At 38.8% G+C, this 18,103-nt stretch overlaps 2 protein-coding genes across 6 annotated transcripts in view; one reads left to right on the forward strand and one right to left on the reverse strand.

The window, feature by feature from the left end:
• The window catches only part of DNAJC2 (DnaJ heat shock protein family (Hsp40) member C2), a 34,101-nt gene extending 31,122 nt beyond the window's left edge, over positions 1-2,979 (forward strand). For 2 of the 4 annotated variants that reach the window (XM_030931828.1, XM_030931827.1), the window contains 2 exons: positions 2,185-2,339; positions 2,597-2,979. In XM_030931828.1, coding sequence (XP_030787688.1) covers positions 2,185-2,339; positions 2,597-2,671 — 230 coding nt within the window. In that variant the 3' untranslated portion in view covers positions 2,672-2,979. The remainder of the gene's footprint in view (positions 1-2,184; positions 2,340-2,596) is intronic. The other 2 variants (XM_010377630.2, XM_030931829.1) reach the window with 1 other exon arrangement.
• PMPCB (peptidase, mitochondrial processing beta subunit) lies at positions 699-17,847 on the reverse strand. 2 transcript variants are annotated; one of them, XM_010377629.2, is made up of 13 exons: positions 17,717-17,847; positions 16,577-16,717; positions 15,756-15,842; positions 14,903-15,032; positions 11,193-11,391; positions 10,720-10,799; positions 7,490-7,602; positions 6,128-6,271; positions 4,793-4,953; positions 3,543-3,628; positions 3,374-3,462; positions 3,139-3,214; positions 2,833-3,061 (listed from the first exon to the last, which is right to left on the reverse strand). In XM_010377629.2, exons 1-13 carry the CDS (start codon positions 17,813-17,815, stop codon positions 2,997-2,999), a joined length of 1,470 nt encoding a protein of 489 aa, XP_010375931.1. In that variant the 5' UTR covers positions 17,816-17,847; the 3' UTR covers positions 2,833-2,996. The 2 variants fall into 2 exon arrangements, with proteins under 2 accessions (XP_010375930.1, XP_010375931.1); XM_010377628.2 differs by having other exon boundaries at positions 699-3,214.
• Positions 17,848-18,103: the final 256 nt, after the last annotated feature.

An 18,103-nucleotide genomic window follows, 5' to 3' on the forward strand; every position in this document is an offset into this window, starting at 1 on the left:
CTGGGGATGTGATATAAATTTTTTTCTTGCTATGAGTTTGAAAGCAGTTTATGTGAAAGAAGTTCTTTCACTTGATGTTCTGTGAGCCACCAATCCTTTCTTTTTTATTTTTTATTTTTTTTTGAGACGGAGTTTCACTCTGTCGCCCAGGCTGGAGTGCAGTGGCCGGATCTCAGCTCACTGCAAGCTCCGCCTCCCGGGTTCACGCCATTCTCCTGCCTCAGCCTCCCGAGTAGCTGGGACTACAGGCGCCCGCCACCTCGCCCGGCTAGTTTTTTGTATTTTTTAGTAGAGACGGGGTTTCACCGTGTTAGCCAGGATGGTCTCGATCTCCTGACCTCGTGATCCGCCCGTCTCGGCCTCCCAAAGTGCTGGGATTACAGGCTTGAGCCACCGCGCCCGGCCCACCAATCCTTTCTTAAACTAATCGCAGAAAGATGCTTTTGGATTAATAGACTTGACTATACATGATAAGCTGTTTCTTTCTTCTAAGAGTCCCGGTTTTACCTATATTCTTAATCTTGTTTATTATCCTAAAATTTCAACTTAAAGATATGAGACTTAGTGCTATATAGGGGAGGAAGATCACTGTTTGCAAAAATCAGGGGTGACTTGTTTGGCTGAGTTAGGCATTATTTCAGTTCTTTTAATAAAGGTAAGTAACAAGGCAGGGTTTCAGAACACCTGAAGGACACTTCTAAAGGGGTTTATTCTCCTGTGCCTTTATCTCCACAGAATACCATACAACAGGTATTAGCACACTAGTCTCAGCTCTTAGGGGACTTGTTTCCATGTTGGAGGGAGGTAGGCCCTGATACTTGTCCAGTCTGCTGTGAGGAGAGGTGACCCTGTGAAGGCAAGAGTGACTGACAGTAGTCCTTTGTCTTTTAGCATCTTTGCCTCTTTTATGGAAATGGGAAGGCTCCTTCCTCTTCAGTTGTACCATTAAACCTGGCACCATTTTTTGAATAGTGATTTCTCATAGGAATTTTGCAACAGTACATTTAATTTATTTTGGTACTGTGAAGTAACTGGAAAACAGCAGGAAATACTACCATGTCACTTCCATCTTTTTTTCCAAGAGAGGATATAAAATCTATGGTATTTAGGGCTTTAAACCAATACAAGGAAATTCAACAAAAGACTTCCTAGAACTTAAAAGTTACCTTCAAAAAAGCTGCTTATGCACCTTAGGTACCTTCAAATATTATACAGATTCTCTGCTTTGTTTTGAATAGGTGGTGGGGTTTTGTTTGTTTGTTTCCTTCTTTAATTGGGAAGGAACTGTGGTTTCTAGGCTTAACTTTGTGACAGATCTCACAGGACGCAGTTTCAAGTAGTAGGCTACTGGTAATATTAGGTCTGTGTTGTCACTGCATAGTCTGAAATAACTAAATTGCCAGAAGTCCATTGACTTAACCAAATCAGCTCTCTACCACTTAACGTTCTCCTTTTACCTACACAAGTGGACTGTGTAATACTTAACATCCTTAAGAAATACATTTGTTTCTGACACACATCTTAGATGTTTTCTGAAATATTAAAGGTTTAGTTGAAGAACCACAATAGCAGTTATTGGAAGTGTTCAGCATTGGCTCCCAAGATTTTAGCAGATGTGAAGAGAACACCACACTACAACACAGTCTAATCTCAGCTTGCCTCTTAGGCACTGGTACCTTGGGCACTTGGCTTAATTTTGCTAGGTTTGTCTCCTTCAGTGTAAAACAAAAATGGTTTCCAGGGTTTCTGTCCAGCAAAAGTTTAACTGTGAGGAAGCTCTTTTACCTATCCTGTAAGGAAGTAGATTTATCAGAACTCTCAATGAATTGTGGTTGTGTTTTTGAGCCCAAGAGTCCAACAGTACTATAAATTTAAATATGGCTTTTTTCCAGTCTAGTGGGTATATTACATTGATTTGTAAGAGATAAACAGTACCAGGCAGATCTTTACTCTTGTGTTTTAAAAAGCCTTTGAGATTTTATTTTCTGGGGTGTGAGTCATCTAAAGTTTTTTCTCTTACTAACACTCAGAGGGATATATGTATCTCTCATCTCTACAAGTTTATTTCAAAATGACACATCCCAGATTGAAATGGGCACTTAGCGGACACTTGTGGACCACAAGACTTGTCTGGGAACATGTTCTGAACAAGACAGTTTTCAAATAAAAATTTTTCTTAAACAGGTCCATATACGGACTTCACCCCTTGGACAACAGAAGAACAGAAGCTTTTGGAACAAGCTTTGAAAACATACCCAGTAAATACACCTGAAAGATGGGAAAAAATAGCAGAAGTGGTGCCTGGCAGGACAAAGAAGGACTGCATGAAACGATACAAGGTTGCAGACTTAAGAGTTTATAGATTGTTGTATTTTAAATTTAACGTGGGTTATATAAGCTCACATTTTGTCTATTAAGTGGTTAATGGGGCCAATATTATTAGGAATAAATGAGCAACCTTAGAGACTTTCTAGGCCTTGGCAGGCAGTGAAAAAGGTATACTTCGTACTGTCTTAGTTGTTTGAATTCTTTATACCAAACACTAGATTAAAATGTCTGTTTTTAAATTCTGACAACTTCCTTTCTTCCTTCCTAGGAACTTGTCGAGATGGTAAAAGCAAAGAAAGCTGCTCAAGAACAAGTGCTGAATGCAAGTAGAGCCAAGAAATGACTTGATGACAATCTTTGTTGTATGTGCATTTTTATAATAAAACTGAAAATACTGTAAACATTTTCATTCTTAAAATTATACTTATGGTGGTAATTTGAAAGTATGCTGCTTCCAGTATAATTTCTCAGAGAACAAAGATTGACCATTAATACAAAACAACCTTCAGAGGGGTAGTCTTTTTATCCTTTGAAAGTATGATACAGTACTTCATTCAAATTTCCAAATGTATATACATGTTTTCATTCAAATGTATATACATGTTCATTTTTTTTTCTAGATCTGTTTTATAAATACATGTGTTCAAACAACCTTGATAACGAGCATTTTAATCACGAAGCCAACACATGTTACTGCAAATCTGTTTAAAATCTGGTAGTTGCTCAATGGGACCTAAGGATTAAAAAGAAGACAGTTAATTAAAAGTACTTGGCCAACTTTTTGCATAGAAGAAAAGAAGCCAGGCTTACCAACAGCAGCAATAGCTGGACTCCTATTATAAATATATTTGGTACATACTTCTCGAATTGTCTCAGCATTCACAGCCTGAAATATGGAAGATACGGTCATTCAGCTTTTTGTAGTAAAGACAACTTCTATACCTGGAACTTTTTAAAACTAAAGCAAGATGAAAGATAAATATTCTCAGCTTTTGTAACAAGGATCTTTTTACACAGGACCCAGTAGTAACTCAGGACTACTTACATCAATTCTTGCTTCAAGCTCAGGGATGGGAATCCTCCTATTATAGCATAACATTTGCCTACCAATATCTTCACAAATTGGAGTTGAACCTGTTTAAAGAGAAGGAAAAATTAAGTATTGGAATATAGATCAACCATATGAAAATAGAAGCTATGTCTTATATTTTTACCATCAAGCTGCAACAACATGTTTGTTTTCAGAAGATTTTTGGCTCGTGCGACTTCACTTTCGGTGACACTTGTACAGAGTCGCATCCTAAAAAACATTTGGAAAAATAGTATTATTAAGCAGTTGGAAAATGCTGTATTTCATGAGTTAATGACCTAAGAATGATGATGCCATATTCTACACATAACATACAGGTGATTATGATTTAATTCCAATCTAAGCAAAAGCTAAAATGATTATTTTCCCCAAAATTAATTTCTCAAAAATGATACATAAACATGTCTAATTACTCATTAGCACACAAAGGTGTAATACAAATGGGCTGATGACATTTTCAGAAATGCTATAAGCATCTTGACACTTCATGAGTCCCCATCTGTTGGGGTCTGATATGCTATGAGTTAAGTCAGTGGGTCATTCATTGGTTTTTAAAAACAATGAGTCTTAAACCTACTTTTTAACTTAATAATTACATCCTAGTTGACTAGATTTAGAAAGATGTAAGCCAATTTAAGAATAGTGGAGGAAAGGAACCAGAGCTAAATGTTTTCCAAGAAGCTGTGAGCCTTTCTGCCCATCTACTGACTCAATATACTTTGATTGTTTTCTTTTAGCAGTGGCAACTTCAGATTTACTTTCCCTTCAACCAGATTACTTTCAGAGATATTTTCCAAACAACTTCTAGTTGGCTTTTAAACTTTTAGGATCATCTTTCTGAATTAACCTGCTTCTGAAAGATTAAAACTTTCAGCCGGGTAAAACTTACACGCTGGGATTCATGCGTGTAATCCCAGCACTTTGGGAGGCTGAGGAGGGTGGATCACCTGAGGTCAGGAGTTCAGGACCAGCCTGGCCAACATGGGTGAAACCCTGTCTCTACTAAAAATACAAAAAATTAGCCGGGCATGGTGGTACACCTGTAATCCCAGCTACTCGGGAGACTGAAGTGGGAGAATTGCTTGAACCTATAAGGCAGAGGCTGCAGTGAGCCGAGGTAGTGCAACTACACTCCAGCCTGGCAACAGAGCAAGACCCCATCTCAAAAAAAAAAAAAAAAAGTCCTATAGTATAAATCAGCTTCACATCTTGAGACTTAGGAAAAAACATCTGCAACCTTTAAAAACATGGCAGCTACTGTTTATCTAGGTCTCTTAATTAAAAGGTAAAATTGCCATAAATCACCATGAAGTATAAAGAAAAAACTAGTCTAAAATGAATTAAAGGCAAAATTTAAATTACTTAAATTCTCACCATTCCTTCTGAACAACATGTAGCATGTCTGCAACAGTGGCTGGTTCACAAACCATATACAGTCCCCATAATCCTGTATCTGTGTAGGAAGTGTTGAAAGACTGAAAGCTATGGCAAAGATTGCCATGACAAGTGAGCTGGGCCAGCTTGCTAGATAAATTCTGTAAGGGAAAAAAAAAATTCCAAGAGAATTTTAAGTACACATGTCCAAAATACAGAAAGAAAAATGGAGTGTGTAGAAAATAGTGAATATCCTTAAAGACAAGTTTCCTAGTTTTATTCAACATCTCAGTAGTACAGTTAAAATTCAGTATGACCAACAATTGTGCTTATTATCTCATCCAGTGCACCCCCTGGAGAAATTCATGTTATAAAAGCAATGAATCCTTATAATTAATGTAGTAGCTATACCTACTTATAAAACTAGACTGCTATTATCAACCCAATTTTTAGGGCTCTTCGTTACATACACTTAGATTCAAAGTTATATTGCATACAAAGCTTAAGATATTTAGATGAAATGTATTTTGGAGAAATCTATGAGTAAAGACAAATCTATACCATGTGTTTTGCAATAATTCCAACTTACAAAAAAGTTGCAAAAACAGTACAGAGAATTCCCTTTATCCAAATTCCCTGTTATTTTACCATTCAACTGTTACTGAGTTTTAGATGTGATGCTTCTTGCCCCAAGTACTTTAGTATGTACTTGTGAAAAACAAGGAAATTAATTTTCTTATATCACCTCGGTATAGCTCCTCAGTATCTGTGGAGAACTGGTTCCCAGATCCCTGTGGATACCAAAATCCACAGATGCTAGAGCCCTCATGTACTATGGTGTATCTAGTATTTGCATATAAGCACATTCTCCTGTATACTTTACATCATCTCTAAATACCCAATCCATGTGAATGCTATGTACATAGTTGTTATACTATATGGGAAGTGACCAAAAAAAAGTGCATACATATTTAGTACAGATGAAACCATCCATTTGTCCCCCAAAATTTTCCACCTATGGTTGGTTGAATCCATGGATATGGAACCCACAGATACAGAGGGCCTACTGACCATTAAAATTAGGATATTAACATTGATATAGTACTTCTAGCTAATTTTTCTGTCCTTATTCAAATTTTGCCACTAATAAACTTTGTGGCAAAGAAAAAAAATTTTTTTTTTCTGGCCCACAGGCAAACCAGGATCAGTTTATATAATTCACAGTACAAGGCTCTATTTTGCCACTTCAAAAAAGGATTCTTACAAAGAACTTGTATTTAAGAAAACATGATAATCTTCCATCTGTCATGGAAAATTTATTTTAAAATCACTTACCATTCCTCCTCCAAAAGAGCGATCCCAGTTGCCAATCAGCGTGTTTGCAACCATGAGACAGATTGTATCTGGATGTGCCCAACCAACAGCTTCAACAGCTATTGCAAGGTGCGCCAAAGGCATCTTGTCATCCCTCACACGAATCTAGTTCAGATAAAGCAGGAGGACCTCTAGTTACGATTAACATTATATAACATGCTTATTAACAAGAAAAAATCACCAGTCCCATTAATTGCAAGGTTAAAATGCACACTGGGACTCTCTCTTGATTTTTTAACTATCAGGCCTCATTACATTGTATAGTTTAGCCTAGAAGAATTTCATGGGTTAAGGAAAAATTACTTTCCCCAATGCATTTTACTATAGACGGCCACCACGTGGTTTACCAGGTCAAAAAGGGTTGCATCATTTCACTCGTAGAAATTAATCCTTTGTGTTTGTCAATCTGAATTTTTCTTTTTATTTTTTTGAGACTCTGTCACCCAGGCTGGAGTGCAGTGGCGCCATCTCAGCTAACTGCAACCTCTGCCTCCCTAATAGCTGGATTACCAGCATGCACCACCACCACACCCAGCTAATTGTTGTATTTTTAGTAGAGACGGAGTTTCACCATGTTAGTGAAGCTGGTCTCAAAATCCTAACCTCAAGTGACACACTTGCCTCAGCCTCTCCAAGTGCTGGGATTACAGGCATGAGCCATTGCACCCAGCCTCAATCTGAACTTTTCTATCGAAATGTCGTATTGACGTTACAGGTTTATTTCTGTACTGCCAATGCTACAGTTCCAGGCAGCTGCCAATATCAGGGCATTTTCCAGATACTACGTTGAGCATCATTCTTAACATGGCAAACTAAGCCCCTAAAGAGGCTTAAAGCTAGTTGATAACTAGTAGATTCTCTGCAAGTTCTGGCTCTAACAGTTACTACCCCCTCCCAAAACATACTGTGGGCAAAACTAAGCCAAGAGTAAACCTGAAGTGAAACTCAAAATATGGGGTTTAAAAGATTACTTCCAGATATTACAATATATAAATGCACAGTACCAAAGAAAAAGCACAAAAAGACCAAATTATAAACTGCTCTTAAAACTTTGCTTCCTTTCAGACTAGAATGGAGAAATTTAAAAACAAAACAAAAAAAACCTTGCTTCCTCAGGAAAGAAAAACAGGTGGGTAAACAATACAGAAGAGGAAGGAATCTAAGCAAATGAGTACATCCTCTTCCCTTTTTCTGTATTTCAGTGTAAGCCTTTTACTTATTCCATTTTATTCCTACTGGAAATATGTACATTTTGTTTACTTATGTGTAAATACAACACAAGGAATCCAAAAGGCTAAATACTAGCTGGGAGGCTTGCCCTACCTCACTTCCTGTGAATGTGCAGGGAGGCAGAGCTGGTATTTCTCCTTTGTGTGTGCATAAAGAGTCACCAAAATGAAACTTTGCTAAGTCAAGCAGTTCATCATGGGAAACACCTAAATTGAAAGAAAATATTTTCACATGTATCTAGCAGCAATATAGTTTACAATAGTCCCTAGGTGGTATAATGTGATGTACATTACACATGAACTATCTACACTCACTAAAAGCCATTATTTAAGAGTAAGCTCACATAGCACACCTATTTCCTTGGCATTGCAAAGCTTGAGGTTGCACAGCTTTCTCATTTTGTAGAGCAAATGACAGTTTTCATCAACAGACCAATGGATTCACAGCTAAGAATAAGACAACTTGAAAACTCCACTTTTTACAAAATCATGTTCTATTAAATTATAACAATTTCTGGGATCCAAACTAGCAAAAAAAAAGAGCCAATTTTCCAATTTGCAAAAAAAAAAAATATATTTTTTTTAGTGGAAAATACAAATATGAGCTCTATCTGATTTTTAAAAAGCTGGAACTGGGCATGGTGGCTCATGCCTATAATCCCAGTACTTTAGGAGGCTGAGGTGGGAGGATCATTTGAGTTCAGGAGTTCAAGACCAGCCTGGACATAGCAAGAACATAGTAAGACTCCTGTCTCAATAAAATAAATTTTAAAAGCCGGGTGCCATGACTCACACCTGTAATCCTAGCACTTTGGGAAGCCAAGGTGGGCAGGTCACTTGAGATCAGGAGTTCAAGACCAGCCTGGCCAATATGGTAAAACCCCACCTCTACTAAAAATACAAAAACTAGCTGGGCATGGTAGCAGGCACCTGTAATAATCCCAGCTATTCAGGAGGCTGAGGCAGGAGAATTGCTTGAACCCAGGAGACAGAGGTTGCAGTGAGCTGAGATCACATCACTGTACTCCAACTTGGGTGACAGAGCAAGACTCTGTGTCTAAAATAAATAAAATTAAATAAATAAAAGAAAGCTGGATACACAGATATACTTTATTCTCTGTGCTCTCCTATCAGAACTCAGGAACAGGGCCCGGGGCGGTGGCTCATGCCCATAATCCCAGCGCTTTGGGAAGCCGCGGCAGGCGGACCACCTGAGGTCGGAGGTAGACCAGCCTGACCAACATGGAGAAACCCCATCTCTACTAAAACAAAATTAGTCAGGTGTAGTGATGCATGCCTGTAATCCCAGCTGCTCGGGAGGCTAAAGCAGGAGAATCGCTTGAATCCGGGAGGCGGGGTTTGCAGTGAGCCAAGATGATGCCATTGCACTCCAGCCTGGGCAACAAGAGCGAAACTCCGTCTCAAAAAAAATAAAACTCAGGAACAAAATAGTGTCATCTAAATTATTTCTGAATACCATTAATAGGTATCCAAATGCAAAAACTTAGGAATTTCTTAGACTCTATATCTCTTACTATCTGAACTTGAGACCCAAATTAAGATTCTTTAACTTAGTTTATAATTAAAATGTTAAATTATAATTTTATAATAAATGAAGCTAGGATAAAAAAAAACTATTTGGCAAATAAAAGCTATACATCCTGCAGATTAACCTAGAAGAGCTAAATGGTAGCCAAGGCATAATTCAGAGGTCAGCAGAAACTTAAAACTGGCCTATTTAATTGAATTTAAGATGCAATCATTTATAAGGCACATCACTTATATAGTATTTAAAATGAGTACTAATTAATCTATAAGCCATTAAACTAAGGATATCTCAACTTTGTCAAAATGAACCCATAAACCAAAGTAAAACAAAAACTCATTTTGTCCATATGCCACCCACAATGGCAGAGAGGTTCCAGAAAGCTTTGTTATTGAGGACCCATCTAACAAGTCTCGTCCCATTTCCAAGACAGTTTCAAACACTTAAGCCCAAGTCTTGCAAGAGCCAATTTAGAAACAATGTTACTTAAGAGAATTTCAGAGTGCACTTCCTGCCATGTACAATGAAAGTAACATGATTTTTAGCTAGGCACTACAATGAATAATATGTTTGATATTTAATGTTTTCATCTTCTTCATTACCCCCCAGGTAATTAGCTCAGAAATCAATCCAGAGCGACTAGAATTTTTAAACTACAATTTCTAAAAAGAGAAAAATTTACAACATGAAACAACACTTCACTTTGCTCTAATATTAAAAAATACAAAGAAATGAAAACTGGAGACCAGGTGCAGTGGCTCACGCCTGTAAACCCCAAGCTTTGGGAGGCCAAGGTGGAAGGATCACTTGAGCTCAAGAGTTTGAAACCAGCCTGGGCAACATAGTTAAGCATCCATCTCTACTTCCATAAATATATTTTAAAAAGGAAAAAAAACTGGAAACCAATTAAAATGTACTGTTGCCTAGATTCAGACTGCCAGGAAATCTGGCAATATCTGCTGTGAATTTTTTTTTTTTTCATTCACTGGCTTCAAACATGACCTCAAGGAAACCTTCTAAAGTCACCTGCATGTTTGGATTCCCATTCAACATTCTTATGACTCCCTATGTCCTTCTCCTTCCCAAAAATTAGATCTATTAAATGAATAATTGAACAAATCAAAGAATGAACATACCCATTCCATGCTTGAACAAGGACGAAGTTGGTTCTCAGGAGATAATTTAAAATCTCAAGAAATTCTCAAAGTACAGAATGCTATCCTCCGACTCGCTCCCAGTTCACTCCTTTGCCCTTTTCTTGCACATTCTACTATGTACACTTATGTATTGAACAGTTCATTAAGTCTTTCTAGAAATAAAACCTACTTTTTTTTTTTTTTTTTTGAGACAGTCTTACTATGTCGCCCAGGCTGGAGTACAGTGGCATGATCTTGGCTCACTGTAACCTCCGCCTCCCGGGTTCAAGTGATTCTCCTACCTCAGCCTCCTGAGTAGCTGGGACTACAGGCGCCCGCCACCACGCCCGGCTAATTTTTCTATTTTTAGTATAGACAGGGTTTCACCATATTGATCCGCCCGCCTCGGCCTCCCAAAGTGCTGGAGTGAGCCACCATGCCCAGCCTAAATGAAACCTACTTTAAAAAAAATAGAGGGAAAGTCTGGTTCCAGTGCTCCACATTCCCCTTACACAGTATCAAATACAGTTACTTGCTATGTAAATGAAAATTCTTAGGCTATCTCCCAACAGGATCAAACTAATAAGCATACCACTCCAACAACTGTGTTTAAAACATTTGTAGAAATTTAAATTGACTAACCTCCAGCAGCAGCAAGCACTATTCTTGGTCCCTTATAATGTGTGGTTATATAATCCACTAAGTCCTTACGACTTATAGATCTGTAAATGAAGTAAAACCATTTTTAAAGGAAACCAAAAAAAAAAAAAAAAAAAAAAAAACAGATCTTCACATAATATACCTGAAATCAAATTGGACCATAACCGTATCCTAAAATGCAGGCAGAAATAGGATATAGACAATACATCAAAGAACTTCGACTTTTTTACATCAAGGAAAAAAGATTTGACACCATTACTGGTTTACTCCGAAGTACCTATGAACTCACATGCTTGGGAGCTAAGTGGGACCAAAATGTAGCTAACTACAATTTCACTTAGATTACCAGGAGGAAAATGACTTTTTGAAACATACTTTTTGAAAGTTTGTAAATGTTAATTTTCAAAATTCATAAATTCCCTTACCCACCAAGAAATTCTGAGAGTTATACCTACTTGATATTTTCTGTTGGTCCCAAAATTGTCCGTCCAAGTGCAGTATTTTGATAAGCTGTGGCATGAAGATAATCAAAAACAACTTCTTGTAAATTGGTTTCAACTTCCTGCATCTCTCTAAGGATTACTCCACGCTCACGTTCAATCTCTGCTTCTCCCAATGTGCTGTTTTGTATTATATCAGCAAGAATTTCTACAGCTAATTGAAAATAAAATATAAGAAAAAGCACCAGCAATCTTAACTTTCACTATTAAAATCTATTAAACCAAAATCAGAAATCATGACACTGACCCATCACTCAATACTAAATGATGAGCCTGGGAGAAAAACATCAGATATACTTAACAGGACAAAATTAAAATTTAACATATAAACCCCTATAGTACAAAAGATTTTCCTTGGGGAAAAACTATAAACTTGCCATCACCTTGTAATGACTCTACCTACTTCAAAAATGCTATGGAAATCTGCATATTAATATAGACTGTTCTATATGAAAATTACAAAGTTATATATATTAATCTGAAAATACCTAGCTAGGAATATACTGAGGGTTCACATCACCCAAGTATTTACTATGCAAGTTCCCACAGCAATGAAAGTGCTATGTTAAGAAGTAAAGAACTGACCAGGCATGGTGGCTAACGCCTATATAATCCCAGCACTTTGGGAGGCTAAGATGGGCTTCAGCCCAGGAGTTCGAGACGAACCTGAGCAACATGCCAAAATCCTGTCTCTACAAAAAATACAAAAATTAGCTGGGTGTGGTGGCATGTGCCTGTAGTCCCTGCTACCCGGGAGGCTGACATGGGAGGATGGCTTGAGCCCGGGAGGCAAAGGGTGCAGTGAGCTGCGATTGCACCACTGCACTCCCGCCTGGGCAACAGAGAAAAGAATCCTTATGATCTAAAATATGCCTCAAATGAATCACAGAATTGTATGTTCTCAAACCCGAATTTGCAAAAAGCGAAAAGTGAAGTGGAACATGTCATATTAGGCCATTAAGCAATTTTATCAGAAAAAGTGCATACGTCTCCAAAACAAAACTGTACTTCATTCTTGAAGTATTAGTACATAGTTGCAATCATAAATCTAAATTTCATTAATACAATTAATGTTATAAAATAAACTTACAATCTTAAGTTTCTTTTTTTCCCCTAAGAGACAAGGTCTCATTATGCTGCCCAGACTGGACTCAAATTCCTGGGCTCAAACAATCCTCCTGCCTCAGCTTCCTCCAAGTAGCCAGGACTAAAGGCATGCACTACCGTGTCTGGTTTAGGTTTCATTTCTTACTCTACTATAAACTTTTGTTCCTTGTTTTAATTCAGTTCACTTTAAGGGGCACTGTCTCAGAACTGATTATGTCCAAATACTAAGAACATGACAAAACAGACTATTATAGCAAGCTGTGGCTGAGATCATGACCAAAAGGAAAAAATTATGTGTAAAACCAAATAAAACCCATCTGTCCAGATGAGAGAACCAGAGTCTAGTAAAATGGGTGAGAAAGAGCCCATAGACAAATGGAAGGACAAGAATTCTGTGAGAAAATGCTGTTATGTGGGATTGGTGGTCTACACTGGTAGTTTCCAAAGGCAGGGAGGGGGGCTCCTATTTCCCAGTCTGTTTTAATCTGAATCTCTTTTTTTAAATGTATAGATATGTTAGTATAGTAGCACATGTATTTAACTTACAAGTATACATACATTAAGGATATATGATCAACTTTCTTAACAATAAGTGATCATCATGTACAAGTATGTTTATTGCGGCACTATTCACAATAGCAAAGACTTGGAACCAACCCAAATGTCCATCAATGACAGACTGGATTAAGAAAATGCAGCACATATACACCATGGAATACTATGCAGCCATAAAAAAGGATGAGTTCATGTCCTTTGTAGGGACATGGATGAAGCTAGAAACCATCATTCTGAGCAAACTATTGCAAGGACAGAAAACCAAACACCACATGTTCTCACTTATAGGTGGGAACTGAACAACGAGAACACTTGGATACAAGGTGGGAACATCACACACACCAGGGCCTGTCGTGGGGTGGTGGGAGCGGCGAGGGATAGCATTAGGAGATACACCTAATGTAAATGACGAGTTAATGAGTACAGCACACCAACATGGCACATGTACACATATGTAACAAACCTGCACGTTGTGCACATGTACCCTAGAACTTAAAGTATAATAATAATTTAAAAAAATAAATAAGTGATCATAAAAACCTGGAGACCATTATCTAAATGTCTAATTATTACCTCATATACCAGGCTTCACCCAGGGTGAAGGGTGAAAAACCCCAAGTAAATCCCCAAAGTTGGAGCTGCTTCAGAGAGCACTTCCATTTTGTATTCCTCAGGGAAAGCCCCTCTGCTTTTCCACTCCCACTAGCAGAGGCTCTATCCTTTCCAGCTAAATGCCAAGAGAAAAGGGAAAAAAGTCTTTTAACTTCACCCTTACTTTTTCTGTTTCTCCTTTTTGCCTTCCCTGTTCTGTGTAAATAAAGGAAGGAACTAGGCTGGAATGAACAACTGTTTAAAGAAGCTTGGCCTAGCCCTATGTTCTTGGTCCCTAATTAGTCCTGGGACAAAAATTGTCTCATTGGTTTTGTTATTCAAACCAACACACCCTCCATAGTTGCTGTCATTTTTGTTTTAATGCAAAAGTTAGGATATCATATTAAGTATTTTAGTTATTTACAAGTGATAGGTTTCTTATTTTATTGTTTTGACAAAGCAAATGAATCTGGTAAGAAGACATGCACTTGAGTCCACAGTAAGCCACCTGATAGCTATGCAGTCCTGGGCAAGTCAAAGTCTGGGCTTCAATTTCCACAAATGCAAGGTAGAAACACCTATGCAGATCAAATGGATAATATATACACAAAAGTACTTGTGTAAAGTGCCATTTAAACATTATTAATGAAAGCCTATTAGGAATCCAAAACTGCAAAGTAGTAACTACAACTACAGAAGGACCTTAAAGGTTAATAATTTCACTAATGGCTGTGCACAGTGGCTCACGCCTATAATCCCAGCACTCTGGGAGGCCAAGGCGGGTGGGTCACTTGAGGTCGGGAGTTTAACACCAGCCTGGCCAACATGGCAAAACCCATCTCTACTGAAAATACAAAAACTAGCCAGCCATGGTGGCAGGAGCCTATAATCCCAGCTACTCAGGAGGCTGAGGCAGGAGAATCACTTGAACCCAGAATCCAGGAGGCAGAGGTTGCAGTGAGACCAGATCGCACCACTGCACTCCAGCTTGCGTGACAGATCGAGACTCTCTCTCTAAAAAAAAAAATTATAATTTTACCAATTAGCTCTAAAACTGCTAAATTTTGTTGTTAATTCTTCCACTAGGAAAATGTTTTGTGTAATAACTTTTAAAAGAGTCAGAACAGTCTACAAATATGGTAACTAACAAACTGCTGTCCTCTTAAAATATTTTATTTCCACCAAATAATCTCTATTTTATTGCTACATATTAATAAAAACAATCATCCATAATCTTACTATCTGTCATATTTAGAAAAAAAATAAGATCAGCTGTACCCTCACCCAGAATTCAGTTTCGTTTTTTCACATTTCTGGGACTTACTCTTTTACAACAGACATAATAAAAAGTACTAAATAATTTCTGATTCTCATGAAAATTATATTATCTGCTGTATAAATAATAACAATACCTCTTGGCAAGTCTTTAGAGAATGCTTTGGCATAGTATACAGTCTGCTCTCTGGAGGTATAGGCATTGAGATGAGCACCCATATTTTCAATCTCAAGTTCCAGATCTAACTGGGATCTCTTTTTGGTGCCCTTGAAATAAAAGAGGAAAAATAAATTATGCAACCTCCGTTTATCCTTCATCTATTCTAAACACTTCAGATAATGAATACAGAGGACAATAAGTTTCATGCAGAGTCAAATTTGGTTTCTAAAGTACATCAGGTAGGGTACGATGGCTCACACCTGTCACCGCAGCACTTTGGGAAGCTGAGGCAGGCTGACTGAGCCCAGGAGATTGAGACCAACCTGGCCAACACATGGCAAAACTCCATCTCTACCAAAAAATAAAATAAAATAAAATACATACACACACACACACACACACACACACACATACATATAAATAAATTATCCGGGTGTGGTGGCATGCACCTACAGTCCCAGCTACTCCAGAAGTAGATGTGGGAGGATGACTTGAGCCTAGGAGGTGGAGGTTGCAGTAAGCAGACTGTGTCACCACACTCCAACCTAGGCAACAGAACCAGATCCTGTCTCAAAACAAATTAAATTAAAAAAAAAAGGTACATCAGGCTTCAGAAATGGTATACATTCAGATGACTCCTGCATCCCAAAAGAAAGTTTTCATTTCAACTTTACAAAGCAATTATCAGTACTTATTTTAGATACTGTCCTGGAAAAAAAAACATAAAACATATTATACTACTAAAAGAGCTCTCCCTGCCTCTAAAGAAAGACACTTTGTGCTTACTATCTCTTAAAGAGAGTGCATCTTTGTAAAGTCTTACAACTTGCCTTGAAAGCCATATGCTCCAGAAAGTGTGCTGTTCCATTATTCTTCTCATTTTCATATCTACTTCCAGCATCAATCCAGAGTCCAACCTTAATGCAATCAAAGAACAATTAAATAAATCCATTTTATTTATTTGAGGTTGCGGGGAACAGTCTCCTTCCTTTTTCTGACAAGTGCTTTCTGGTCTTAACACTAAGATTTTCTTGATCTGAGTGAATTAATAGTTCATCCCTATGAACCATGAGATTTAAAAATTTTGATCAGGATACTGCTGGGTGCTACAAGTATCTACCTGCCACCCTCACTGAGTATTCTTTGCCCAACTCATTAATCCAGCCAATTAATAACTGTAGTATCAAGAACATCAGAGACTGTCAGAAAACTTTGGTTGAAATCCTGGCTCTGTCACGTATTAGCTGAGCGACCTGAACAAAACCATTTAACTTCTGTCACTTCCTTAACTATAAAACAGGTGTGAGGACGCCCACTACAAAGAATTGCTTTTTAGCAAATAAGACATCAGTAAAAACACCTGGCAGAGTAGCCCTGCAAATAGACCTCTTCCATTATTATCAATACTACTAACAATAAATAATCAATAATAAGCTACAAGAACAAGATGCAGACAAGGCAACAGGATACATATGCACCCTGTAACTAAGTATCAATGGAACAAAAGGTTCACAACTCAAGGAAATCTGTCAAGGCAAAATAACTGCCACCCTTTTTGAACCACCAGCCAACAAAGAAACTAAAGACTAAAATCAACAATTTGCTACGCTAAATGAAGGGTCACTTAGAGAAGGTTGCCTGAGTCACTTACTGTGCATGTTGAGAGCCCAGAGTCTTCTGAAGCCACTCTGAGTCCGCTTTCTAAACATGTTACTCTTGTTTCAGGAACATTCAGAACAACTTGGGTAGCAGCCTGTGTACTTCGTAATCTGTTCTCTCCAAAATATAATGACTGGTTGGGGGTAGGAAGTGGAAGAGACAAAGCAAAACACATTACTAATCTGATATTAAAAAAAGAAGAATCTTTCTTCTTCAATTTTGGTTCCACTGGGATCTCTGCCTGGCCTAGAAACATGTGTCACCAGCCACTGTCCTAGAGCCAGCAACGTGATTATAAACATGCCCTTCCCTCAGGGAAGATGAGCAGTTATTATCATTACCCAGAGAGAAATTGACTTTATTTCACTACCTCTCCTAGAAATGTTTTATATTCATTATGGAGAAAACAAGCAGGGAAAAAAAAAGGAGAGAAAAGATGTAAAACTACCTACACACAAGACAGAACTGACACTCGGGTTTTCATTGTTCAAGAAAAGCAACAGGGTTTGGAAATGGTTTTTTTAAAAAAAAAAAAAGAGGCTAGGAAGATGGGCCGGACGTTCAAAACGCAACTGACTGGCTTGTCGGCCAGGAACTATTCGTCTTCCAGCAGTTTTTCTTTGCCCTTATTAAAAAGTCTCACATCTCTTTGCTGAAAGTCAGAGGCTCGCTCATGAGAAAAATGCAAATACATACAAAATTTTACTTCAGCGATGTACAGGTTAGCGAGAAGCCCAGATGAGGACGAAGTTCAGTCTTAGGCTAAAACAGAACTCTGGAGCGGTAACCATTTCACTTTTTAGTTTTCCCCAATTTGCAAGCACTACGTTTTTAGTGGTCAAACATGCACTCCTCAGTAGCTGGCGGGAGGAGCCGAAAACCAGGGTCATCCCACACGTCACTAGCAGGTCTCCTGGCGGGTAGCCACAAGCCAGCCACCCCGGCCAGTTCAGCAGCCCCAGGCCGCCTGGCGCCCAGTGGGTCCGGGTCGAGGAGGCCCTGCCCGACCCCGCTGTTCGAATCTGCGGCGCCGACTTTCAGGTGCGCTGCGCCGGGTGCCGCGAAAGAGGCCAGAGCCGGCCCGACTGGGTCTGGCCCCAGGCAGCGCCCAGACAAGCAGGGGGAAGCTCACCCGTCCCGCAGCGCCGCGGATCAGGAGACTCTCGCTGAAACCCCAGAGCCGCCGCCGCGCCGCGGGTAACAACATAACTCGAACCGCCGCAGCCGCCATTTCTGCTGGAAAGGAGGCGGAGGATGGAGGATATGCTTCCGGGGTCGCGACCCGAGGTCCCAGAGCGGGAAGGCGGCCTCCACCTTGTGGCCATGATGGGAATGACACTCCTCGAAGCTGTCGTGAAAGGAATCAGGGCCCGACCATGATGCTGAGCGGTCCTTACCAAATGAATTGGGGAGTCTGTAGAAGCCCCTGTATCATCAGTTATTTTATCGATGGCCTACTAACTGCAAGGCACAAATGCGGTGGAATGAAAGATAATCTGATGTAATATATCTCACTGGT

The sequence above is a fragment of the Rhinopithecus roxellana genome, chromosome 6 (assembly GCF_007565055.1).
Source record: "Rhinopithecus roxellana isolate Shanxi Qingling chromosome 6, ASM756505v1, whole genome shotgun sequence".
Taxonomy (NCBI): domain Eukaryota; kingdom Metazoa; phylum Chordata; class Mammalia; order Primates; family Cercopithecidae; genus Rhinopithecus; species Rhinopithecus roxellana.

Coding starts and splice junctions, on each gene's coding strand:
- PMPCB (XM_010377628.2), bottom strand. CDS start 17,815: ATGGCGGCTGCGGCGGTTCGAGTTATGTTGTTACCCGCGGCGCGGCGG. Junction 15,843..16,576: donor CTGGGCTCTCAACATGCACA/GTAAGTGACTCA, acceptor GATTGCATTAAG/GTTGGACTCTGGATTGATGC. Junction 7,603..10,719: donor AGTGCTTGCTGCTGCTGGAG/GTTAGTCAATTT, acceptor CTTTCAATTTAG/GTGTTTCCCATGATGAACTG.